At 44.3% G+C, this 27,762-nt stretch overlaps 1 protein-coding gene across 1 annotated transcript in view; it reads left to right on the forward strand.

Moving 5' to 3' along the window:
• LOC126202956 (vesicular glutamate transporter 2-like) overlaps positions 1–27,762 on the forward strand; it is a 313,828-nt gene that overhangs the window by 183,159 nt on the left and 102,907 nt on the right. Inside the window, exon 3 of the mRNA XM_049937075.1 lies at positions 25,870–26,053. Coding sequence (XP_049793032.1) covers positions 25,870–26,053 — 184 coding nt within the window. The remainder of the gene's footprint in view (positions 1–25,869; positions 26,054–27,762) is intronic.

Consider the following 27,762-nt stretch of genomic DNA (forward strand, 5'->3'; position numbering starts at 1 on the left):
AGAATGTCTCCCACAGCATCATACAGCCACCACCAGCCTGCGTCCGTGGTACGCTCTTCGTTTCGAGCCGCTGTTCACCTCGATGACGGCGTTTGTGGAGACGATCATCGACCTAGTGTAGCAAAAATGTGATTCACCTGAAAAGCAGACACGTTTCCATTGATCGACTGTCGAATCCCGATGGTCTCATGCCACTGCAATTGTAATTGACGGTGTCGTTGCCTCAATACATGGTCTTCTGCGGAGTTCCATGTTCAGCAATGTACGATGAACACTTGTGCGTGCACCAGCATTGTGCTCTTTCAGCAGAGATGGCACACTTCACCATCTATCCTATTACACAGAGCTGATAAGTCTCAGAACCGCACGTTCTGTAAAGTTTCGTGGACGTCCAACAATTTAGCGTCTAGTGGTAGTTCCACTGTCCTACCCCTTTCCGTAGACTTCACGACAGTAGTACGTGAACAGTCGACCAGCTTCGCCGTGTTCGAGAAATTCGTTCACAGTCTTTGCGTAGTAATAATAATCAGTCCTTTATCAAAGTCGCAAGTCTCAATGGATTTCCCCATTTACAGCCCATATCTTCACTAGGGTGATTCCCCGATAGTGTCTGTTCCGCTTACATACTTTTGTTACCATGTCACGGGTCCACAACGCCATCAGGCGGCATCCAAAGTCGCGGTGGGCAGTGGTCATAATTTTTTGTTTATCAGCGTATAGCATAATGTTATGATTGTCTTGCATGATGATGAGAGAGGGGAGAGAGTGAAACCGGGTGCCAGCACATAACCTGCTTCTCTAGTAAACCAACAACTGGACCGCCGAGGTTAACGACCTCATCACTACCAACAGTGTCACATGCCCTCCCTTCATGAGACACTGCGGAGAGGTTTTAGAACTTAATACAGAACACAGGTCCAACGCCAGGTGATCATATACTTTATCTCACCAACTCTCCTTCTCTTGCTGACCAAATACTAGCAGTGAAATTTTCTTTCTCCGGCCAGACTCGAACCTGCTTCCTTCCGATCCGACACCCACTGCACAGGTGTACCGTAGCGACCTCGGCTACGGAGCTAATTTGTGATAAATGAAAAATATACTTTTTTGGTAAATGTTTGGAATCACGCCGTTTGACCATATTTTCAACTCCAATAAATGTTATGTACGATCAGTCTCGCCGTGTGGGTTCTGGAAACCCTATGAATGTCTTGCTATTAATTATGAAAACATATAACACATAGCAACTGAAGCCACCAGCAGAAAACGTGTGAAGGTTATCTCATGTGCAAACAAACGTTTAAGTACTGTAGTCATGGGGTTAGAAACAACTCGAGAACTCAATGTTATACGTTGCAAATCCACAGGCGGAGAAGAAACTGAAGATTAGATATACTCTTGAAGAATTTGTGAATGATATTGACACATTTATTAACAATTACCTCCGAAAGAAAAGTCAGAAACTAAAATCCGTGGTGTATAGCATGAAGAAGGCGGTTGTTACAGGTGCAAAGAATAAGATCGCTGATTTTTGTGAATCTTGCGTGTACATTGCAGATTAGACTAATTTCCAAAACGATATCCAGGGTAAAAGAAAGGTTTAGTTCATGAGTGTGAAACGTACGAAGACGATTCCGGAGTACACTTCTCCGTCCACACAACCATACGTGATGCCCGTGATCGGTTTGGATCGTTGTTTGTTATCTCTGTTGTTTGTCTTCAACAATCGACTGGAAATTTTTCTCTACCTACTAAAACAGCAACATTCTGCGCAGAGAGTCTTATGGCAGACAAATCGAAATCTGGAAAAATAACACAGGAAAATTTTACATTTTTCACGCATCACGCTTTTTCTTAAATGTCATGGAAATAAATCTCTTCTCATTCTCGATTGTTGGTTGAGTCACAAAAATTACCATCGGCGGCATTTGGAACTCACACTGACAAATATACGTATACATACTTCATATTCTATTTGATACTTAACCCGCAGACAGAGAATTTCTCCTTGAGTGGAATCCAACTTACAGAACATTAACACAGATAATGATAATATTATATTTAGCAGAAAAATGACCAACTATGAATATATTAGAGGAAATAGAAATTCAGACACACAACAATCGATGATAATATCCTTATGGACAGACTGAATTGGTTAACACTCCTTTTCTGAAAAACTTCAAGAACGTACTTCCTATGCTCCAATATAAGTAATATTTGCACACCTGTACGCGGATTAAGTAATTAACTTATGATATTGTATGTACCTACAATAGTCAGTATTATTTATGACACTAAATAAATTATAATGTATTATCATCATCTATATTCAAATAGCATATAAGGATTTCACACACTTCTTGCCCACATTTGCATACCTGTCGTTATATACAATAAGTTTGTAGTGCTATAGTTTAAATACTCACATGTGTTTATTGTTTCTATCTACATTTTTGCCCTAAATTTAATGCAAAACACTTTGTCAATGAATCATAAAAGTAACTGACGCTACCTCCCCCAAAAAATTCCAAATTTTTGTAGGATTGCCTTGCAGCATCAAACTCAAGTACCTTGTAAAGTGTGAATTTATTTTCGTATGCTGTGAATCAGAACATGTGGTGGACATTGAAATACGTTTCGTGACTGAACGAAAGTGGTTTACAATGCAGTGCAATGTTTCTGACTGTGCAAACACAGACATCCTTGAGAACGTATCTGGTTGGTTGGTTGAAAGAGGGGGGAGGGACCAAACTGCTAAGTCATCGGTCCCTTGTTCCTATTAAAATAATTCCACAAGAGAAAGAATGAAACAAACGACACTCAGAGCACAAAACTGGAAGAAAGGAGAAACGCACATGAACTACAGAAGGGCAACAAACACTATAATCAACAAAATAGGACAAGAAGACCACAGAGAGACGTAAGAAACAGGTAGAAGGCATTAAAAAAGGGGAGCAGATGACCGTGGCTGGCTGAACACGAGAATAAAAAGGATAAGCCAGCCACTCTGCAACGCATTAAAACCTCCAGCCTAAAAGCAATAGTGTGGAGGACACAGAGGGACAAGGGACATACACTAAAACTTAGACAGAACGACAAAACCCACCCTCAAGTATAAAACGTAATTAGCCGATGAGACTGTCTGCCAGAATTAACGGCAATGAGTCCGGTAACCGAAGACTATGGCGCTGGGCAGCCAAAGTAAGACAGCGCAACAGAATGTGGACCACTGTCAAACGGGCGCCGAACCACACACAGGTGGCCAATGTGGAGCCGACAGAGAACCACACAGTCACTGCGAGAGGCCGGCGTGGAGGACTTCCACACATCCGTACTCTCCTTAATGGCTCGCAGTTTGTTGTGCGTACCAAGGTTATGCCATTCCGTCTCCCAAATCTGAAATACCATGCGGCGTAATATTGAACGCAAGAAAGTTTCAGGGATGTCCGTCTCCAGAAGCTGTTTCCGCGTAGCCTGTTTGGCCAGCTGTCAGTAAGTTCGTTTGCTGGGTTTCCGACGTGTCCTGGGGTCCAGACAAACACCACTGAACGGCTGCACGTTCCAGGACATAGATGGACTCCTGGATGGTTGCTACTAAAAGATAGCGAGGGTAGCACTGGTCGATAGCTTGTAAGCTGCTCAACGAGTCACTATAGAGAAGAAACTACTCGCCAATGCATGAACGTATGTACTCAAGAACACCAGATATGGCCGCCAGCTCTGCAGTGAAGACACTGCAGCCATCTGGCAAGCAGTGCTGTTTAATATATCATCTGTGAACATACACGAAACCAATGAGACATCAGCCATCGAGCCGTCAGTGTAAACCACTTCAGAGACCTGGTACATGTCAAGAATCGAGAGGAAGTGACAGCGGAGAGCCGCGGGGATAGTCTTTATGGCTATGTGAAAGGTCCAGATTAAGATCCAGCGTAGGTTTACACCATGGAGGTGTACCTGAAAGGACCTCGAGTTGGGATGGTAAAGGGAAGAACTCCAGACAGAAGGGACTGGACGCGAACCACAATCGGAACCCCTAACATGGGCGCCGGACGCGGTGGTCTAGCGGTTCTGGCGCTGCAGTCCGGAACCGCGGGCCTGCTACGGTCGCAGGTTCGAATCCTGCCTCGGGCATGCATGGGTGTGTGTGATGTCCTTAGGTTAGTTAGGTTTAAGTAGTTCCAAGTTCTAGGGGACTTATGACCTAAGATGTTGAGTCCCATAGTGCTCAGAGCCATTTGAACCATTTTGAACCCTAACATGGGCCTTCGACGCGGGAGATGAACCGCTGTAGTTGGGAAATGGAGATAGTAATTTGGATCTTCAGGATAGCTACAAATGTGTGCGATGTAACTAGCGAGCAGTAGTGCACGCCTGATCTGTAATGGAATGATTGCCGCCTCCACCAGCACACTGGTCACCGGACTCGTTCAAGAAGTTCCCGTCGCTAGGCGAAGTCCACAGTGGTGCTGAGAGCGCCGGCGAACCTTAAACAAGGCTCTCATAGTCTCCCGCATTGACTAAGGGCTATGTTGAGCTTGTGCAGCGTAGAGCGATCTGCACCCCAGTTGGTGCTGCTCAGGCAGCGGAGGGCATTGAGGTGCTGGCGGCACTTCTGCTTAAGCTGACGGAGATGACGAAGCCAAGTCATTCCTGCGTCGAAAATCAGTCATAAGAATCGATATACCTCCACTACCGTGAGTGGATCATAATTAAGGTAAGGTTCTGGTTCCTGATGAATGGTACGACTCCGACAGAAGTGCATGACACACGACTTCGCGGCTGAAAACTGGAAGCCGTGGGCTAGAGCCCATGACTGCGCCTTGTGGATGGCTCTCTGTAGACGCCGCTCAGCAACACCAGTACTGGAGGAGCAGTACGAAATGCAGAAGCCGTCTGCATACAGAGAATGTGAGATGGACGGCCCTACAGCTGCTGCTAGACCGTTAATGGCCGCTAAAAATAGTCAATACGCAGCTCTGCGGGATTCGATTCTCCTGGATAAAGGGGAACTTTGGGAGGCACCAACTTGGAGTGTATGCAGCGGGTCCTGGAGACCCCACTCATATAAAGTGACGAGGATATGATGTAGCCAGGTTGTGTCATAAGCTTTCCTAAAATAATAAAAGACGGCAACCAGGTGTTGGCGTCTGGAAAAGGCTGTCCGGTTGGTAGACTCGAGGGACACAAGAGTATCAGCGACAGAGCGACCCTGGCGGAAACCGCCCTGGCATGGAGCCAGTAGGCCCCGTGAGTCCAGGCGGCAACACAATCGCCAACTCACCATACGGAGAACGTATTTTATTGCAAGAAAACTGCAAGAAGAAATGCACCAGACTGACATTCATGAAACTTGCATTCTGACAAAAATATGTAGCGCACTCATTTGACTTCATGTTTATAATTATGAATTATTGTTTATCCAGGGCAACTCACAGGAGACCAATCTATAATTTGTTTGGATGGAAGCATGAAAAAACCGTCTGATAATGAATAGTGAAAAATTAGAAACCTGTAACAGTATGTTTTAAATAAAATAACCTAAAATCGATTAGTGGCTGGTTGCTGTACACCATCAAAAATTTATTTAATGCAGATAATTATTATGGACAGGTCACTGCAGTTTTCTGTCTACAACGTAACAATAATCTTAAGTTGCAATCAGCAGTACACTATTCTTTTACTCTCCTCGCTTTCAAGATCTGATTAAATATCCAGAGAACTCCTCAAAATATACCGGTATTAGAGAAGAGTCATTTCTATGACCCAGATTTCTGTAGAAACATCGATGACTGCTTCTCACAGGACTGTCAACAGTCGCATTTAGTTGTTGTTTACGAAGCACAAAAATGTATGTTCGGAACACAGTATCAATATTTCATATACTCGCAATAGCTGGAAGAAATAAGTTTGAAGTAGTCCTGTTGTAATTTCGTAACTACTTGTGTATACTCCATACCAATTTCGAATGGAAGCTATGAATAAAATACAAGTTGCATTTCTGTGTGAATATTTAGTCACCTTTCGATCGCTTACAGAATCAGCGCTCGCATCGCTATGGCAATAGCGACGTGCACCCGACGCCAGCTTGTGTGTTTCTAGGTGGCCTTGGCGTAGCGCAGCTAGAGAAAGGGCAATTTCAAGCGCGGAAACGATACGAAAAATGTATTTCGTAATTCTCTATAACTGACTTCCAGTTCATGTCGGCAACTAAAATTTCCCTACGGACTTTTTGCAAAGCTGACTAACAATGGGGAAAAATCAACAAAGGTTTCGACATGACAAATTTGACCATTCAACAATATTATTGAGGTATTGAATGGTATCCCATCACTGTCTCCAGACACTGTGTAATTGGACACATTACGGACTGGAAACTCATTGACTGGAGTAGAATTACCTTCAGCGATGAGTCCCACTTCGAACTGAGCCTCGATAAACAGCGAAGAGATGTACGGAGACGCCCCAGACAGGGGTGGGGTATCAGGCTGACTGTCACCCCCCATCCAGCCTGACAACCGGGGGCGATTTTCTGGGGTGCCGTTTCATGTCATAACAGGATCTCCTTCGTTGTCAACCGCGGATGCCTTACAGCACAGTGGTACGACGACGCTCCGTTTTGTTACCATTCATGGCAAGCCATTCTGGGTTTACATTTCAGCAAGATAATGCTTGCCCGCACACGGCAAGAGTTTCCACTGCTTGTCTTCGTGCTTGCAGACCCTACCATGGCCAGAAAGGTCGCCGGATCTCTTCTCAATTGAGAACGTTTGGCGTATTATGGGCAGGGCCCTCCAACCATCTCTAGATTTTGACGATCTAAAGCGCCAATAGGACAGAATTTGGCGCGATATCCTTCGCGAGGGCATCCAGCAACTCAATAAATCAATGCGAAGCCGAATAACTGCTTCCATAAGGGCCGGAGGTGCACCAACGAGTTACTGACCTGCTCACTTTGTGAAACATCTGTCGATTTCCACCGATTCGGATAATTACTTCGTAGTGCTACGTTTCTTATTTTTCTTTATATTTTTTAGACTCCCTGATACCACTGTGTCATAAGAAAATCTGCAGCAATTAGCCATAATTCTGATCGATGTAGGTTCATAAGTCTCCTAAGCATTCTCTAACGTTCATCTCGTGTGTTTCCGTGTTCACGCAAAGCAAATTTCCAACTGTCCCTTTATATACATTACTTTACACATTTTATATATCTGTTCGTAAAAGCTACAAAAAATGGTTCAAATGGCTCTGAGCACTATGGGACTTAACTTCTGAGGTCATCAGTCCCCTAGAACTTAGAACTACTTAAACCTAACTAACCTAAGGAGATCACACACATCCATGCCCGAGGCAGGATTCGAACCTGCGACCGTAGCGGTCGCACGGTTCCAGATGAAGCGCCTAGAACCTCTCGGCCACACCGGCCGGCTCGTAAACGCTACGTATTTATATAATTCCTTGTACTCGAGAACCACAATAAAACATTAACATAAACGTTTGACTGTTATTTCAAACTTGTCGTTGTGAATTCCTTGAGTACTTCCAGCTAAATATTGCAATTTCTGATCCTAAGAGGCACATCGGTGAGAAGAACACTTTAGAAGTACATGAAACTCCTGCACGAATGATCGGTATCCAAAACCCAAGAGTGATTGCCAGTCTGGTTGTAAATGGTATACAGGCATTCATATGAAGGGCTTATTTCAATAGTGGTACAAGACCATTACCTGCACTTTTCTGTCTATAATGCTTTTGAAATTAATGAGCCAAACAAACAGAAAGAAAGGATCATTTCTAGGAAGATGCCATATGCTTGAATATTTCAGGTATCTCAACTGCAGATTTTTCAGCGCTCATTTAACTTTAGGACTCTGTATCTCAATATGAACAGATATGGACTTGTACCACTATTGAAACGAGCCCTTCATATATTCTCAGGTAAAATGTTTTTACAATGTATTCAAGATCTTGTTTAGATATTGTGGTGATATTCTGTAGAAGCTATGTATCTCGCGGGTTAAAGTTTCGGAAACAATTCGCTTACTTCAGAAAGAACGACCCAGAAAGCGCGGTATCTTTTTTTTTGCTAACTTTTTTCTTTGTGGCACGGAAAATCAGGAGAGCCGCATTCACTTTGCCATGCTCAGCTACGGGTACAAACTTCAGGCCTGGAAACGCACTGCCACGATCATCGCCGGGCAAAAGAGATCGCCACTGTTACCGACCACTGGTTGCACTTCGTGTGACTGACAGTGATGCCGGACACGTTGTCGGCATTATGTAATTATTATGGCTGGTGTAAAACTACCTTAACAGGTATCCATCGACAGACAAGGAGCGACCAGCTAGTGCTTTATAGACTCTGTGCAGCTCCACAATTTACTTGTCAAATTTAGCGGTCAACATTGCTCTCCAAGCGCAGTGCAGTGTTGTCTCGCCAACAGTGCATCAAGTCTGGAACTGAGAAGTGGTAATACAAATAGATACTATCAGGCGGCCGCCACCGTTCTGTATTAGGTCCGAAACTCTTCTCATTGTTCGTCAATGAACTGTCGTCAGTTTTGCCCCACTGTATGTGTCACATGCATGCTGATCATCTCTCTAGTTATACTGGAGATATAGAGGATATTAATGCTTACCTTTGTATATTATCAAAAGGCGAACATCTACATTTATACTCCGAGTTGTGGTAACAAAGTCGTCTTCCCCCTTGCCTCCTCTTTTCGCGAGTATTGTCGCTGAAAGACCACTGTCGATAAAACTCGCCACGAGCTCTAATTTTTCTGATGTTTTCGTTGTGATCATTTCGCGAGGTATAAGTGGATGGAAGCACTATGTTTCCTGATTCTTCTTAGAAGTACGCTCTCGGAATTAGAACGATAAACCTCTTCGTGATGCACAACGCCTCTCTTGTAGCGTCTGCCAAGAAGTGCGCCGAGTTTCTCCGTTGAGCTCCCACGCTGACTAAACCCACAGCTCCTCTTCCCATTTTCTCTCTCTCTTCCGCTAATAGAGCCTGGCAAGGATCTTGGACTCATGAGCATCACTCAAGTATCGGTCGCACAAGTCTTTCGTAGGCCACTTCTTTTGTGGACGAATTGCATTTCCTTCAGATTTGTCCAATGAATCTGTTTGGCACGTGCTTTTAATACAATTTGTTTTACTCGTCATTACACCTTAGGTTGCTCCGGAAGGTAACTCGTAGGTATTTTGCGGTAGTAACAGTTTCCACTGATCTGCCAACAATGGTGTAATCGAACAATGATGCATGTGTTCGCCTTTGGACTTTCAATACGTTACCTTTATTTCACGGCGAACTGGCAGTCCCTGCAGAAATCGTTGACCCTCCGGAGGTCTTCCTGTATGTCGCTACAACCTCCTGGTGTCGAAGTGTCACAGACGATGGAACCGTCTGCGAAGAGCTCGTGGTGTTGCTGACATTATCCACTAGATCACTGCTATACGGTAAACTGTAAACAGTAACGGACCTATAACACTTCCTCGTGGTACTCCCTGAATTATTGTAAAGCAGAGGAATTTCGTACTGTTAAGAACAACGTGTTGACTTATAGAAGCCCCTGAGCCAAATCAGAAACCTGCTCCGATACCGGGTACACTCTTGGTATGGTCCCTAAACGGCATTGTGGAATGGGATCGAATGCCCACCTGAAGTCAGGGAAGACGGCACCAACCTGAGCAGCTGTGTCTACGGCGCACTGAGTCTCATGGACGAACAGAGCGAGCTGTTTCCTCAGATACTATGATTTTTATGGAGAAAATTTCCTTTCTGCAAGAACTGCACAACGCGCGAGTATAAAGGAAGTTCCATAATTCTACAACAGACTGGTGTCAGCGATGTAGGCCTATAACTGTGTGAATCCGTCCCACGGTGCTTATGGAAAACGAGAGTTATCGGCGCTTTTGTTCCCCAATTGCTTGCTACCCTTCGTTGTTCCAGTGACCTGTGATAAATTGATGCTAGAAGGCAAGCTTCCTGACTCACACAAACTGTGTGGCAACTCACAGTTATCATTATAGGCCGGCCGCTGTGTCCAAGCGGTTCAAGGCGCTTCAGTCCGGAACCCCGCTGCTGCTACGGTCACAGGTTCGAATCCTGTCTCGGACATGTATGTGTGTGATTCCCTTAGGTTAGTTAGGGTTAAGTAGTTCTACGTCTAGGGGACTGATGTCCGCCCCGGTAGCTGAGTGGTCAGCGTGACAGACTGTCAATCCTAAGGGCCCGTGTTCGATTCCCGGCTGGGTCGGAAATTTTCTCCGCTCAGGGACTGGGTGTTGTGTTGTCCTAATCATCATCATTTCATCCCCATCGACGCGCAGGTCGCCGAAGTGGCGTCAAATCGAAAGACCTGCACCAGGCGAACGGTCTACCCGACGGGAGGCCCTAGCCACACGACATTTCCATAGAGGAATGATGATCTCAGATGTTAAGTCCCATGGTGCTTAGAGCCAATAATAATACACTACTGGCCATTAAAATTGCTACACCACGAAGATGACGTGCTACAGACACGAAATTTAACCGACAGGAAGAAGATGTTGTGATATGCAAATGATTAGCTTTTCAGAGCATTCACACAAGGTTGGCGCCGGTGGTGACACCTACAACGTGCTGACATGAGGAAGTTTCCAACCGATTTCTCATACACAAACAGCAGTTGACCGGCGTTGCCTGGTGAAACGTTGTTGTGATGCCTCTTGTAAGGAGGAGAAATGCGTACCATTGCGTTTCCGACTTTGATAAAGATCGGATTGTAGCCTATCGCAATTGCGGTTTATCGTATCGCGACATTGCTGCTCGCGTTGGTCGAGATCCAATGAGTGTTAGCAGAATATGGAATCGGTGGGTTCAGAAGGGTAATACGGAACGCCGCGCTGCATCCCACCAACCTCGTATGACTAGTAGTCGAAATGACAGGCATCTTATCCGCATGGCTGTAACGGATCGTGCAGCCACGTCTTGATCCCTGAGTCAACAGATGGGGACGTTTGCAAGACAACAACCATCTGCATGAACAGTTCGACGACGTTTGCAGCAGCATGGACTATCAGCTCGGAGACCATGGCTGCGGTTACCCTTGACGCTGCATCACAAACAGGAGCGCCTGCGATGGTGTACTCAACGACGAACCTGGGTGCACGAATGGCAAAACGTCATTTTTTCGGATGAATCCAGGTTCTGTTTACAGCATCATGATGGTCGCATCCGTGTTTGGCGACTTCGCGGTGAACTCACATTGGAAGCGTGTATTCGTCATCGCCATACTGGCGTATCACCCGGCGTGATGGTATGGGGTGCCATTGGTTACACGTCTCGGTCACCTCTTGTTCGCATTGACGGCACTTTGAACAGTGGACGTTACATTTCAGACGTGTTACGACCCGTGGCTCTACCCTTCATTCGATCCCAGAGAAACACTACATTTCAGCAGGATAATGCACGACCCCATGTTGCAGGTCCTGAAAGGGTCTTTCTGGAGACAGAAAATGTTCTACTGCTGCCCTGGCCAGAACATTCTCCAGATCTCTCACCAATTGAAAACGTCTGGTCAATGCTGGCCGAGCAACTAGCCCGTCACAGTACACCAGTCACTACTCTTGATGAACTGTGTTATCGTGTTGAAGCTGCATGGTCAGCTGTACCTGTGTACGCCATGCGAGCTCTGTTTGAGTCAATGTCCAGGCGTGTCAAGGCCGTCATTAAGGCCAGAGGTGGTTGTTCTGGGTACTGATTTCTCAGGATATATGCACCCAAATTGCGTGACAATGTAGTCACATGTCGGTTCTGGTACAATATATTTGTCCAATGAATACCCGTTTATCATCTGTATTTCTTCTTGGTGGAGCAATTTTAATGGCCAATAGTGTAAAAGCATCATTATAGCGACCCATTAGTAGACTGGCTTCTGCGATGAGCATATTGGATCTTCATTCTACAATGAATTTCAGTACGCTTCAGACCGTCACTACATAGAAACCAAAGAAGGTAATGCCGTTCGTCTCAGAGGCAAGTTGCTACCGGGGCTGCCCTATTTACGGTTTACATTTACCAGTGTTTGTGCACATGCGCCGACACATTGTTCGGAACGTAGTTACCGACATACAGGCTTCGTATTTATGTTTATTGCGTATTTATGGTTTTTATATGGTTCACCCTCATATAGAGGTTCGTGGCGTCCAAATGAGCATTTTGGCACAGCGGCCAGTGGTCACAAATAAACCGTGTCGGCACCAATTTGTGGGACGTTTGGTTGGATGATTGCGGGGGATGGGGTGGGAAGGGGAAGGGTGTTACGGAACTAAATAGCAGCCAATTTTAGGGTCAATCGTTCTGACACTTTGTGACGAGACGGTGTTTTCACGATGTTACTCGTATTTTTGCAGTATGTTGCGTACCTCTGAGCATGCACTATGATTAGTTTACTACCTCTGGATTTCGCCACACGACTGTCTTCGTTAAAATACGGCTGGCTGTATGTGGTCGGCGCCTGCTGGTATACGTCTTCCTCACGCCTCTGTAACTACGTGGCTGCAGCCCACGAAACGTTGTGCACACGTTTCCCAGCAGGCAACCACCGAAGCTGGCAAAAACGGAGGAGTAGCACACGGACGTGACGTTTAGTGAACCTGATTTTAACATTGCACGTCATATTACCAGACACAACAAATAAATTATACAAAAGAGTCTACCGTGACAATCAATCCAAATGACGCAGTTTTACTGGCTGACATTGAAATCTACATCTACATCCATACTCCGCAAGCCACCTGCCGGTGTGTGGGGGAGGGTACTTTGAGTACCTCTATCGGTTCTCCCTTCTATTCCAGTCTCGTATTGTTCGTGGAAAGAAAGATTGTCGGTATGCCTGTGTGGGCTCTAATCTCTCTGATTTTATCCTCATGGCCTCTTCGCGAGATATGCGTAGGATGGAGCAATATAGTGCTTGACTCCTCGGTGAAGGTATGTTCTCGAAACTTCAACAAAAGCCCGTACCGAGCTACTGAGCGTCTCTCCTGTAGAGTCTTCCGCTGGAGTTTATCTATCATCTCCGTAACGCTTTCGCGATTACTAAATGATCCTGTAACGAAGCGCGCTGCTCTCCGTTGGATCTTCTCTATCTCTTCTATCAACCCTATGTGATACGGATCCCACACTGGTGAGCAGTATTCAAGCAGTGGGCGAACAAGTGTACTGTAACCTACTTCCTTGGTTTTCGGACTGCATTTCCTTAGGATTCTTCCAATGAATCTCAGTCTGGCGTCTGCTTTACCGACGATCAACTTTATATGATCATTCCATTTTAAATCACTCCTAATGCATACTCCCAGATAATTTATGGAATTAACTGCTTCCAGTTGATGACCTGCTATATGGTAGCTAAATGATAACGGATCTTTCTTTCTATGTATTCGCAGCACGTTACACTTGTCTACATTGAGATTCAATTGCCATTCCCTGCACCATGCGTCAATTCGTTGCAGATCCTCCTGCATTTCAGTACAATTTTCCATTATTACAACCTCTCGATGTACTACAGCATCATCCGCAAAAAGCCTCAGTGAACTTCCGATGTCATCCACAAGGTATTGTGAATAGCAACGGTCCTACGACACTCCACTGCTGCACACCTGAAATCACTCTTACTTCGGAAGACTTCTCTCCATTGAGAATGAGATGCTGCGTTTTCTTATCTAGGAACTCTTCAATCCAATCACACTATTGGTCTGATAGTCCTTATGCTCTTGCTTTGTTCATTAAACGACTGTGGGGAACTGTATCGAACGCCTTGCGGAAGTCAAGAAACAGGGCATCTACTTGGGAACCCGAGTCTATGAGTCTCGTGGACGAATAGCGCGAGCTGGGTTTCACACGATCGTCTTTTTCGAAACCCATACTGATTCCTACAGAGTAGATTTCTAGTCTCCAAAAAATTCGTTATACTGGAACATAATACGTGTTCCAAAATTCTACAGCTGATCGATGTTAGAGATATAGGGTCTATACTTCTGCACATAAATGTTAAACTAAATATTCATATTCATTTCAAGCATGTGAAGAACACACTATGTAAATTTCCTACAGAAAAACAAATTTAGTGGCATTTAAACGGTAAAAAAAGGAAAAAAGTTAGTTTTTGCATCGTTTGTGTGAAGAGTAATGCAAATCCGTAACGCTCCTCCCCTTCCTGCCCCTGCTCTGCTATATTAGAACGATCAACAAAGGAAAAAAAAGCACTGGCACTACATTTTGTGTTGTACGGAGGCATCAGTAAACGACCTGTGTCTCAGACTCTCGACTTGGCTTTTACTTTTGTTTCTACTTGACCCCCGATACACTGTGTGAATATTCCGCTGGCAACCACCGGCCGCGTCGGCGGTCCGTACTCCGCTGTTCCGCTGCTCGCCACCAAACTTGCGCGGCTCCGCTTCTATTCCAGCGCCTGCGAAGCTTTTGCAGCTCTGAAACTTCCGCCGGGTTCCGCATTTGTGTCCAGTGTTGCTGTTCCTGTTATGATCTTCAGTCCGAAGACTGCATTGATGGAATCCTTCACGCTCGCGTATCTATTCATTTCTGCAAAGCTTCCGCAACCTACGCGCATTTGAACTTGCTTTTTTCAGTCAAGCCTTGGGCTGCCTCTAGAATTTCCCTCCATTACCACACCGACGCTTCCTTCATGTCTAAGGATGTGTCCTATTAACAGGTCCCTTCTTTTAGGTCACGTAGTCCCATAAATTTAGTTTTTTTACCTCAATTCGATCCATCACTTACTCATTCAAGAATCTCTTGTAGTACTACACTTCAAAATCTTCACTTTCTTGTTGTCTGTTCCATCTTCCAATTCCGTACAAGGTTGCACCCCGAATAAATACCTACAGAATATACTTCCAAACACTTAAATTTATATTCGATGTAAACAGATTTCTCTTTCTAAGAACGCTTTTGCTGTTAGCTCTACTCTGCATCTTACACCTTTTCTACATCTCTGTCAGTTATTTTGGTGCTCAGATACCAAAACTCATCTACTGCTTCTAGCGTCTGATTTCTGACTGTACTTCCCTCGGCATCGCCAGGCTTAATTCGATTACACTTCATACCCGTTGGCTTACTTTAGTTGACGTTAATCGAATAATCTCATTTCAAGATACTACCCATTCGGTCCAACTGTTCTTCTAAATCCTTTGCCATCTCTGATAGAATTTCAATGTCATTGGCAGACCTTAAAGTTCTTCTCAATGAAATTTGTTTCCCTTTCCGGATTTGTTTCCTTTACAGATTACTCAATATACAGGCTGCAACCGTGTCTTTCTCGTTTCTCAATCACTGCTTCCCTTTCACGCCCTTCGATCCTCACAACTGCAGTCCAGTCTCCGTTCAAATCGTAGAGAGAAATCAAATGATCGTAGGACTTTATTGACTGGAGTTGTTCCGTCATCTGGTGCCAGTCTTTCTATTTGACGCCACTTCTCCATGCTTCGCGTCGATGAAAACCAGATGAAATGATATGATTAGGACAATACAGTCCCCGAGCGGGTATCGAACCAGACTACGTCCGATCTAGAGATAGCGAATCTAACCACTCTCATCTTTTTTAAATTATATATTAAAAAGAGGGACCTCATTTCTCCTCTGCAGCCCTACCTTTCGCTTACCAACATTCGCATTCTTCCTCGTGGACTTCATCTCCCGTGCAAATTATAAAGCTTTATCTTTGTGGACAACACGCTGAAAAAATAAAACTCTTCTTGGTTGTGAATCTGGACGTCGCAAGAACGTGATTATACAGTGTATTTTGTAGATTTCTACATAAAAATCTCTTTCTCGCAAAGTGACATGATGGAGGTCAGAACTTCCACTTGTTTGCAAAACATAAAGCTTACTCCTTAAATGTAGTAAGTTGTAAAATTGAAAATTCTTGTTTAGCTTCTAAAAGGAGTTAAACTTGCTTGATGTGACACATAATTAACGTACCAATTGTCTTCCTATTAAATATGGAATGAGGAAAGAAAAATCGTAGTGAGCCTCTTCAATAAGTTTTCTGCATTCGCCAAAACAAAACAATACAAGCATACGATCATAATTAGGTTACGCCTTCACCTCCTCTATCCATTTACCACTCCAAAACTTATTTTCTGCAAGAAGTAGTGTCGTCAACTAAAATCCATTCTTGTAACACGCAAGATATGTTAATTAGTAAAGTCAATTATTTGCTTCTAATTTTACATGGTTGCCCTGGTAAAAAAATTTCAGTAGGTTTCTTTACAGTTTCTGTTGCGCATCACCATGTGGTGCTCGGCTGAGAGATATACCCAGAATTCCTCCCTATTGTTAGGTTCTTTTCGTCTAGATGTAATGTCTTTCATCCGAGAGACTGCATTTCGTTTTGTTTTTGGGTAACGTAGGCTATCCGAGTTTAAAAATTTTCATGTCCAATTGCTTTCTTTTGTGTAATATAGAGCGATATGTCTTTTACGTTATCAGAAATCTGTGTTCCTCGTTATGTATTAGTTTGCGTACCGTACACGTCGGTGAATCATTGAGTCGAGTAGAATGAAGTTTTCAATTCGTAGGACATTTTCTGTTAAGAGCGAAGTTCCAACTCGCTTTCGCATATAGTGATAGGTTCCGGCAGTGAGTGTTTTCCCAATTTAATTCTTTATTATTTCTGTTCTTGTCTTTCATGAGGTTACTGTGCAGTCCTTTTACTTTTATGATTTCCTTTTCGGCGATCCTTGTCTGCATCTAACTACACCTTATTAAAAACTACACTAACTACACCTTATTAAAAAGTGTTTTAAACCAAAGAGTCCGTTGGGAACTTGTTGGACACTAATTGAACTATTTCTTTTAAAAGATGTGCCGCAGCACTATTGTTTCGTTTTTTCCATTACTTATACGCTCTGGACAGATATAAGGCTTGCGCTCTTCTGCTGACATCTGTGAGGCTGTTGTTGTTATTCTTGTTGTGTTCTTCAGTCCAGAGACCGGTTTGACGCAGGTCTCCATACTCCTCTATCCTGTGCAAGCATCTCCCAAAGTACTGCAACCTACATACATCTGAATCTGCTTAGTGCATTCATTTCTTGTTCTCCCTCTACGATTTTTACCCTCCACGCTTCCCTACAATACTAAATTGGTGATCCCTCAATGCCTCAGAACATGTCTTACCAAGCGACCCCCTTCTTCCAGTGAAGTTGTGTCACAAACTCCTCTTCTCCCCAGTTCTGTTCAGTACCTCCCCATTATTTACGTGATCTACCCATCTAATCTTCATTCTTCTTCTTTAGCACCACATCTCGAAAGCTTCTGTTCTTTTCTTCTCTAAACTGATAATCGTCCATGTTTCACTTCCATACATGGCCACACTCTATATAAAAACTTCCAGGAAAGACTTCCTGACACTTAAATCTATACTCGATGTTAACAAATTTATTTTCTTCAGGAACGCTTTCCTTGCCATTGCCAGTCTACAATTTATATCCTCTCTACTTCGACCATCATCAGTTATTTTGCTCCCCAAATAGCAAAACTCCTTTACTACTTCAAGTGTCTCATTTCCTAACCTAATTCCCTCAGCATTACCTGATTTTATTTCACTACATTCCATTAACCTCGTTTTGCTATTGTTGATGTTAACTTTATATCTTCCTTTCAAGACACTGTGCATTCCGTTCAGCTGCTCTTCCAGATCCTGTGCTGTCTCTGACAGAATTATAATGTCCTTGGCGAATCTCAAAGTTTTTATTTCTTCTCCATGGATTTTAATTAATACTCCAAATGTTTCTTTCGTTTCCTTTACTGCGTGCTCAATATACAGATTGAATAATATCGGGGATAGGTTACCAACCCTGTCTCACTCTCTTCTCAATCACTGCTTCCGTTTCGTGATTCTTAACTCTTATAACTGCCTTTTGGTTTGTGTACAAATTGTAAATAGCCTTTCGCCCCCTGAATTTTACCCCTGCAACTTTCAGAATTTCAAAGAGAGTATTCCAGTCAACAATGTCAAAAGCTTTTTTTAAATCTACACATTCTTGAAACGCTGGTTGGCCCTTTCTTAACTTATCTTCTAAGATAAGTCGTAGGATCAGTACTGCTTCGCGTGTTCCATCATTTCTATGGCATCCAAACCGATCTTCCCCGAGGTCGGCATCTCTAGTTTTTCTATTCGTTTGTAAGGAATTTGTGTTAATATTTTGCAACCATGAATTATTAAACTGATAGTTCGGTAATTTTCACACCTGTCAACACCTGCTTTCTTTGGGATTGGAATTATTATAATCTTCTTGAAGTCTGAAGTTATTTCGCCTCTCTCATGCATCCTGCTCACCAGATGGAAGAGTTTTGTGATGGCTGGCTCTCCCAAGGCTATCTGTGGAATGTTGTTTACTCCGGGAGGCTTGTTCGACTTAGGTCTTAAAGTGCTCTGTCAAATTCTTCACGCAGTATCATGTCTTTCATTTCATCTTCAGCTATGCCCTCTTCCATTTCCATAATATTGTCCTCAAGTACAGAGCCCTTGCATAAACCCTCTATATCCTTCCACGTCCCTGCTTTCCCTTCTTTGCTTAGGACTGGTTTTCCATCTTAGTACTTGATATTCATACAGATGGTTCTCTTTCCTTCAAAGGTCTCTTTAACTTTCCTGTGGGCCGTATCTATCTTACCCCCAGTTAGATATACCTCTACATTCTTACATTTTTCTAGCCATCCCTGCTTAGCTGTTTTGCACTTTATGTCGATCTCATTTTTGAGACGTTTGTATTCCTTTTCGCCTGTTTCATTTACTTCATTTTTATATTTTCTCCTTTCATCAATTAAACTCAATATCCGTTCTGTTACCCAATGATTTCTATAGCCCTCGCATTTTTTCCCTACTTGATCCTGTGATGCCTTCACTATTTCATCTGTCAAGGCTACCCAATCTTCTTCCACTGCATTTCTTTCTCCTGTTCTTGTGAGCCGTTCCCTAATGCTCTTTGTGAAACTCTCTAGTTCTTTCAGTTGATCCGGGTTCCATCTCCTTAAATTCCTACCTTTTTGCAGTTTCTACTGTTTTAATCTGCAGTTCATGACCATTAAATTGTGGTCAGAGTGCACATCTGCTCATGGAAATGTTTACAAGTTAAAACTTATTGCCCCCAATCCATATCCACCTACTATATTTCCTTCTCTTCCTTTTCCTACAAAGGAATTCCAGTCCCCCATGACTAGTAAATTTTCGTCTCCCTTAACTATCTGAATAATTTCTTTTATCGCATCATACATTTCTTCAATCCTTTCATCATCATCTGCGTAGCTAGTTGGTACATAAACTTGTACCACTGTGGTAGGCATGGGCTTCATGTATATATTGGCTACAAAAATGCGCTCACTAAGCTGTTAGTAGTAGCTTATCCGCGTTCCTATTTCTTTATTCACTATTAAACCCCTTTCTGCATTACCTTTATTTGATTTTGTATTTATAATCATGTATTCACCTGACCAGAAGTCTTGTTCCTCCTGCCACCGAACTTCACTAATTCCCACTATATCTAACCTATCCATTTCCCTTTTCAAATTTTCTAACCTACCTACCCGATTAAGGGATCTGACATTCCACGCTCCGATCCGTAGAACGCCAGTTTTGTTTCTCCTGATAACGACGTCCTCTTGAGTAGTCCCCGCCCGGAGATCCGAATGGGGGACTATTTTACCTCCAGAATATTTTACCCAAGAGGAAGCCATCATCATTTAACCATACAGTAAAGTAACGTGCCCCCGGGAAAAATAGTGGCTGTAGTTTCCCCTTGCTTTCACACGTTCGCAGTACCAGCACAGCAAGGCCGTTTTGTTTGACGTTACGAGGCCAGATCAGTCAATCATCCAGGCTGTTGCCCCTGATTCAGAAACGAACGTGTCGAAATTTATAAGCGAAAATCATGCTGAAATCTCTTGACAGTGGAATACATTTGTCGACGCTGTTGTTAGTAAGAGTTTAGGGTAGGCAACTTTCAGAGGTGGTAGTACAGACGAAAACAAGAGTAAAAGGCCAGTAAATTCGCCGTAAAATACGTACTTAAGAAGTATGAGCACTTGTTCAACTGCGCTGCTGCGAAGCACGTCTCCTCTATTGAACACGTGTTCATAGCTCCAAAGGTAAGTATTCTAAAGTCCACTTTTACGAAGCATTTTTGTCTTGTTTTGGTCCATACAATCGTATCAGAAAGTTGCCTACTCTACACCCTTAGCAACAACTGTAACAGTACATGTACTCCAGGTATGACAACAGTTTTCGCTTATAACTTTCGACTTGTTCGTTTCCTTACCACAGATTGATAAATATATGGTTTTATGCGTCCCTGGAAGTTTGTAACACTATCACGGAATCACCCTGTATATACATACATATACAGCTGCTGGCGTCGTTGCACGACGTTTTCGGCCATGCGTTCCTATCTTCATTTTGTTTCTGAAGACACCTTCTACAAACCCTCGAAGTTTGTCGGTGTAATTTTGTTTGGCAAAAGAAGAACACAAAAATCTGTTTCAGTATACAAGGTAATCAAAGAGATTGGCAACGTAAGGGTAAATAAAAGTGAATAAATATACATAGCAACATTTTCTTCCTGATTTCCTGTGAGACTCTGCAGCAGGATCGTCTGTTCGTAAGGTCCAGCGGTAGTCAGGCAATATTTCAGTAATGTAGTTACCCTGCCGGCGCTTTTTCATTTTAGAAATCTCCTGGGGAACCGTTCTCCATGATCATGATTAAGGTTATCTGGGAAGAAGACTATATGATTATTCAAGAAACATATGTTAAGTGACGTGTCACATATCCAATGGTGGTGTGATCTCACTAGTTGTAGTATAATATCGCTCTAGCTTTCTGGCTTATGTTTGCCTAAAAAAGTTCTTACAACACTTATGAAAGACAGCCACGTTATTTGTTTAGCATTATCCAACAAATTAAGGAAATGTTCATCAGATATTAATTCCTTTACTTAAGGTTCTACAAATATTACCTCCTAAATTTTTGCTTCACTGATCCTTGGGAACGTATCTCACAAATATCTCAATGCATGTGATGTTTTATCCACGGCTGTTACAGTTTTCATAAGACCCATTGTAATATGCAGCGGAATGTCACACATTTTTCGGTTCAAAAGAGGAGCCTTCATCACATTCTGCTCTCCAGGTAGCAGCTCTTTCTGAGAAGTCCATTTTTTTTGCCAGATTGGTGGCTTTTCCTGTCTCTGCTGCCCCAATCGAATATAAAGTAGGCAGTACTGTACGCGAGCTGCAAGCCGCATTTCCACATATATGCCATTTGTTTTCTCATATTGGATATGCGTGAATACCAGTTTTCAGTTCTCATACATCTTCTTCATGTTAACTATTTGAGCAATAGGAACAGAGGGAAATTTGTTCCCATTGTAGGGAAGTACTACTTCCAGACTAAGTTTGCTAGAATCTATGAGCAAGCGCCAAATCACTTACACTGAAATCATGTCCGAGAGTTTCCGCAACGAATTCGATGTCATTACAAAATTCATATCACTTTCCTTGGAAAAATATTCAGAAAAAAGAGCGTTGCGCTCACGATAGACATTCACTTCGTATCAGGAAGAAGAAGATTTCTTTCTTTTAATCGTGAAGCTAGAAGCTCAGGCTGTTGCTTCAACAATTTTAAAGCATGAATGAGATCTCTGGGATCCCCTTGAGTAAAAAATGCTCACTTCATTCACAGGTGGCGTGAAATGCTGGGACAGCGTGTGTGTCTCCTCTATGTGCTCGCCTCTGTATTCGTCTTCACTCTCTGTCACAATCTCGGGAGGTACTAGTACCGGCAATTCTTCACTGTGACAGATAGATCTTAAAGCAGAAGGTCAATTAGGGCACTGCACAGTTTTCTTCGTTTTCGAGATGATTCCAACTACACTGGCGTCCAAAATTAAAGCAACAAACGGAAATTTTGAAACATTGCTTTTATTTAGCCACAAAACAATATAAACAGGTGATAGTTAAATAGAAACACTGTAAAGAACGTAAACAATTGCAACATGCGTAACTGCAGACAAAATATTCTTCGTTTTGCCCAACTCAACGAATTTGCACACACTTTCCGACAACTGGTTAATGTGTACAGTATAGGGTGTAGTACAGGCCTGACATCGTTAGTGCATGCTGTGAGTGATGTCATCAATCTCATGCTGATGCAATAAGGCCCATTCTTCCTGCAGAGCTGATTGCAAGTCTTGGAGGGTCGTTGGTGGATGCTGACGTGTTGCAAGCCGTGTCGCTGGTGAATCCCAGACATACTCTATGGGACTGAAGACGGGAGAGCGAGCAGGCCATGCAGTGCATGTAGTATCTTCCATTTCCAAGAAAACGTCAACCTCCGGCGCAGTATGAGGTCAAGCATAATCGTCCATCAGTACGAAGTCTGGGCCCACAGTATCTCGGAACAACCGCACGTAAGGTCCCAAGATCTCGTCATGATACCTGAGAAGAGTTAAACCCTGCCGATTAACACATACACTTTCATCAAGAGGCGTTCGTGTTGTTAACATAATCCTTGCCCATGCCATTAGGGATGTTTGGCTGCCGGAATTGTGTTCCACATTCCCTCCAGATGTGAATCCCTCGGAAATCACTCTCCTGACCAAATCGGGACACCTGTGAAAAGAACATTGGCTCTCTGTTCTACCGTGCATGTGGCATGTTGACGTTCACTCTAGACGTTCGTTTCCGTGAAGACGCAACAGAGACACACATACAGCAGGCCTTCACACTAAAGCCTACTCTGCGGAAGCCTTCTGTACACCGTTTGTCTCGATACAACACGTCCAGTGGATGCTGCGAGGCCAGGTTCCAGTTGCCGTGCAGTTCTGAGGCGGCCGTCTGTTTCCGATGTCACACATGGTCGGTCCTGTCCTGGTCTTCGGGATACAGTTTGTGTCTCTATAAATTGTCGTCACACCTGAGAAACAACATAACGATTCACATTATGCCATCGGGCCATATCAGGTTGTGACTGTCCTGCTTCCACTCTGTCTATGGTCCTCCACCGCAGAGAGTTTCATAGGCCTCTTCTATGTGCCATACTGCTCCGTTTGTGACTGTGTCTACAGCAAACTTTGGATGTGGGACTACCTGGCAAACCCTACTCCGTTTGATAGGTGCCCTGATGTCATCGTTGGCGTGGTTGTCCGTTAACCGGAATGTCATCTTCCGTGCAGATCTCTGTTGACATTTTGTCTAATTATATCGTGAATTAGAGGCAGTACGGGGAAGTAGCGGTTTGTTGCTTTAATTTTAGACAGTAGTACGTTGTCACACAGAAATATTACTCTGTTATGTGATCCACTGGTTTCCTCCAAATTACAGCAAAGGACATATGACTTGATCGTTTTAGCCAGACTATCAGGACTGTTGTTGTTGATATGGTCTTCAGTCCAGAGACTGGTTTGATGCAGCTCTCCATGCTACTCTATCCTGTGCAAGCTTCTTCATCTCCCAGTACCTACTGCAACCTACATCCTTCTGAGTCTGTTTAGTGTATTCATCTCTAAGTCTCCCTCTACGATTTTTAACCTCCACGCTGCCCTCCAATACCAAATTGGTGATCCCTTGAGCCTCAGAACATGTCCTAGCAACCGATCCCTTCTTCTAGTCAAGTTGTGCCAAAAATTTCTCTTCTTCCCAATTCTATTCAATACCTCCTCATTAGTTATGTGACCTACCCATCTTATCTTCAGCATCCTTCTGTAGCACCACATTTCGAAAGCTTCTATTCTCTTTTTGTCTAGATTATTTATCGTCCACGTTTCACTTCGATACATGGCTACACTCCATACAAATACTTTCAGAAATGACTTCCTGACACTTAAATCTATACTCGATGTCAGGACTAACACATGTCAAACAGCATATGTGTGGGCCCACTTGGTGGCGTTTTACATTTCTTTCTTTTTTCTTTGTTTACAAGAAGATTAAGTTTTCTAGTTGCGACTTCGGAGTGAAACCACAGATATAACAAAATAATTTGGGTTACTTATAGAAGTATACAGGTATGAGGCATTTCTTCTTCTGGATTCACGCAAAACACAAACCTTCGCGAACCTACAGCAATGCTCTTCAGAAGGTTAGAGATCTCTCATTGCTGAGACCGACGTACAGTCACAGCGCGATGCGATGCGACGTGAGCCTGTCTCACTAGCCTCCTTCGAATCCTGGCGGACAATGTCCGAAATGGGGATGGTATATGGAATTCTTGTATACATTTCGATTGTTTACCGACGGTTACATCCTCAAAAAATAAATAAAAATAAATTAATGAAACGATACCAAAACATGTAATTCCTTGTATACACGAGGTGAGTCAAATGGAAACGTTAAATATTTTTTAAATATTATTTATTGTACAGAAGTGGACAAAGCTTTATCACTTTTCAAGATAATCTCCACCACGCTCAATGCAAGTCCTCCAGCGCTTACAAAGTGCATAAATTCCTTTAGAAAAAAATTCTTTTGGTAGTTCGCGCAACCACTCATGCACCGCGTGGCGTACCTCTTCATCAGAACGGAACTTCTTTCAGTGGTCCAAACATATGGAAGTCACTTGGGGCAAGGTCTGGTGAGTATGGTGGATTAGAAAGACACTCAAAATGCAGGTCTGTAATAGTTGCAACTGTTCTATGGGCAATGTGGAGCCTTGCATTGCCATGTTGCAAAAGCACACCTGCTACAGCAATCCAAGTCACTTTGATTTGATTGCAGGCAGCAGATTTTTTTAGGAGATCTGTGTATGATGCACTGGTGACAGTGGTCCCTTTAGGCATGTAATGCTCGAAAATGACGCCTTTTTCGTCCCAAAAGAAAGTGAGCATAACCTTCCCTGCTGATGGTTCTGTTCGAAACTTCTTTGGTTGTGGTGATGAGGAATGGCGCCATTCCTTGCTCGCTCTCTTCGTTTCCGGTTGGTGGAAGTGAACCCAGGTTTCGTCCCCAGTAACGATTCTTGTAAGGAAGCCATCACGTTCTCGTTGAAAGCACCGAAGAAGTTCCTCACAAGCATTAACAGGTCGTTCTCTCATTTCAGGAGTCAGCTGCCGTGGTACCCATGTTGCAGACACTTTGTGAAACTGGAGTATATCATGCACAATGTGGTGTGCTGACCCATGACTGATCTGCAATGTGATTCAGTATCACTCGGCGGTTTCCCTTTATTACGGCTTCAACTGCTGCAATGTTCTGTGGAGTCACAACCCGTTGTGCCTGACCTGGACGAGGAGCATCTTACAATGAAGTCAGACTCTTTGCGAATTTCCTACTCCAATCGTAGACTTGCTGCTGTGACAAACATGCATCACCGTACTCAACTTTCATTCGTCGATGAATTTCGATAGGTTTCACACCTTCACTACGCGGAAACCGAATAACAGAACGCTGTTCTTCCGTGGTGCAAGTCGGAAGTGGGGCGGCCATTTTATACTGATACTGCGACGGTATGTGTGCATCTGCACTGTGCTGCCACCTACAGGCCATTCTGCACGCTGTTTGTAGCACGCTTACCAACGTGCTGGATAACGACGACAAATTTCGATTTGTTATTACAAATTTAAGGGTTTCGTTTGACTCACCCTCTTATTTCCATTGTTTACCAACAATTTCATACGCAAAAATGAAATAAAAGCAAATTAATTAAGCAATACTAAAGTAACCATTATGGAGCATTTTCATTATATACAGAAAGTACCGCATCACGAAAACAGTAGCCGATTAGCAAAAACGGTTTCAGTTTTCGAACACAATATCCACAAGTGTGTCACAGTTTGCTGAGGTGAGTGGCGCCGGTGTTGCAGCGACGTGTGCGCGGACGGGCGCGGCCCCGTGTGGAAGGTGTGGCGGCGGCGGCGCTACGTGGTGGCGCTGCTCGCCTTCCTCGGCTTCTTCAACGTGTACGCGCTGCGCGTCAACCTCAGCGTCGCCATCGTCGCCATGACCGCCTACCGCAACGTCACGCTCGACAACGGCACCGTCTCCCAGGTAACGTGCACTCCTCTACTCTCCTGTCCACTCTCACCTTGACTCTAAAGCTGGTCATTAAAACTGCGATAGCCGGCCGGAGTGGCCGTCCGGTTCTAGGCGCTACAGTCTGGAACCGAGCGACCGCTACGGTCGCAGGTTCGAATCCTGCCTCGGGCATGGATGTGTGTGATGTCCTTAGGTTAGTTAGATTTAATTAGTTCTAAGTTCTAGGCGACTGATGAACTCAGAAGCCGCATAGTGCTCAGAGCCATTTGAACCATTTGAAGTAAATATTCGCCGAACGAAGGTCGAAAAGGTAGCATGAACGTCCATTTACAGAAGGTGTTCGAAGTCTTGTCTGTTGGTATCAATGCATTGCCGCAATCTTCTTACAATGGATTGAGTGGTATTCCTTATCACTTCGGCACTTATCCAACCACTTGCTATGACAATTCTCTCTCCTATATTGTGCAAATAGTAAATATTTGCCGAATACGACATATCCATCTCTGATACCGCGCGCCGCGGAATTTGAATCCCCACCAGACATGGACGTCGAAGACCGCTAGAGCTCTCTGCACCATCGCGCCGTAAGCTATGGCGGCGCACGCCTCCTGGCCCGCTTTTAGTATAAGGGCGCCACAGTGGAACACGTGGTTCCAGCGGCCAATAGCGGCGCCCCCGATAGAGTACTTAAGCGCCTGCCTCTCGCTCAGCGAGCCAGTGCACCACGCACGCACGCACGCCAAGTTAGCGTTGAGATGTCGGAGCGAGAGGATGTCCGTACAGCGAAGGGTGTAGCGGATCGCCGTCCTGCAAAGCCCGCTTTGTCGACGGCCCCATCCGGCCCCCCACCTACGACGGCCATGGCAATGAATATGGATACGGGAATAGATTACGTTTCGGATGCACTGCAAGTTCCGCTGCCAGATTCGGACGACGAGTCGACAGCAAGAACTGACGTTCCCGCCGCCGCCAGGACAACGAAACGGCGCGCGACTACTGCCACAGGAACCACCCGCGCGCCTCCTAAGGGCAAAAAGGCGAAACAGACCGATGTCGCTGTCGATGAGGAAGGGTTTCAACTCGTCAAACGGCCAGCCAGAAAGGCTCAGCTCTCCTCAGCGCCGCCGGTTCAGACGGCAATCGCCTTTGAGGAACTCGCTGACGGTGTGGAGATGCCAGCTCAGAAGAGAGAACCCAAACCGCCACCCATTGTGGTCCAACACAAGGAGGGCTACGACGGCCTCTACAGGATGCTACTTCGCCTTGTCGGCCAAGATAACGTCATTATCAAGCCGGCTGGTGCCAACCTCTATGAGGTGACCTTAAAATCGGCAGAAGATTACAGGAAAGTTACGGCTACGTTTGGGGCACACGAGAAGCCGTTCTATACTTACCCATCTGCAATGGACAAGACACTCAAGATCGTGTTTCGGGGCCTCCCTCGAAACTACTGCCTGGATCACGTCCGGCGACAACTGGAGGATATGGGCTATGGATTTGGCCTATGCTCGATAACCCGCCCCCCCTCTCACCGCACCCGAAAGGAGACTCCACTGGTCCTCGTGGTCACCTGTGATATCCCACACAACCGCGGGCTATGGCAGGTCACGAAGATCGCGGCGACACCTGTCACTACGGAAAAACTGCGCTCGAAGAGGGGCGAACCGCAATGCTTCAACTGTCAAATGGCTGGGCATGTGGTACGGTTCTGCACGCTGCCC

The sequence above is a fragment of the Schistocerca nitens genome, chromosome 9 (assembly GCF_023898315.1).
Source record: "Schistocerca nitens isolate TAMUIC-IGC-003100 chromosome 9, iqSchNite1.1, whole genome shotgun sequence".
In the NCBI taxonomy this organism is placed as follows: domain Eukaryota; kingdom Metazoa; phylum Arthropoda; class Insecta; order Orthoptera; family Acrididae; genus Schistocerca; species Schistocerca nitens.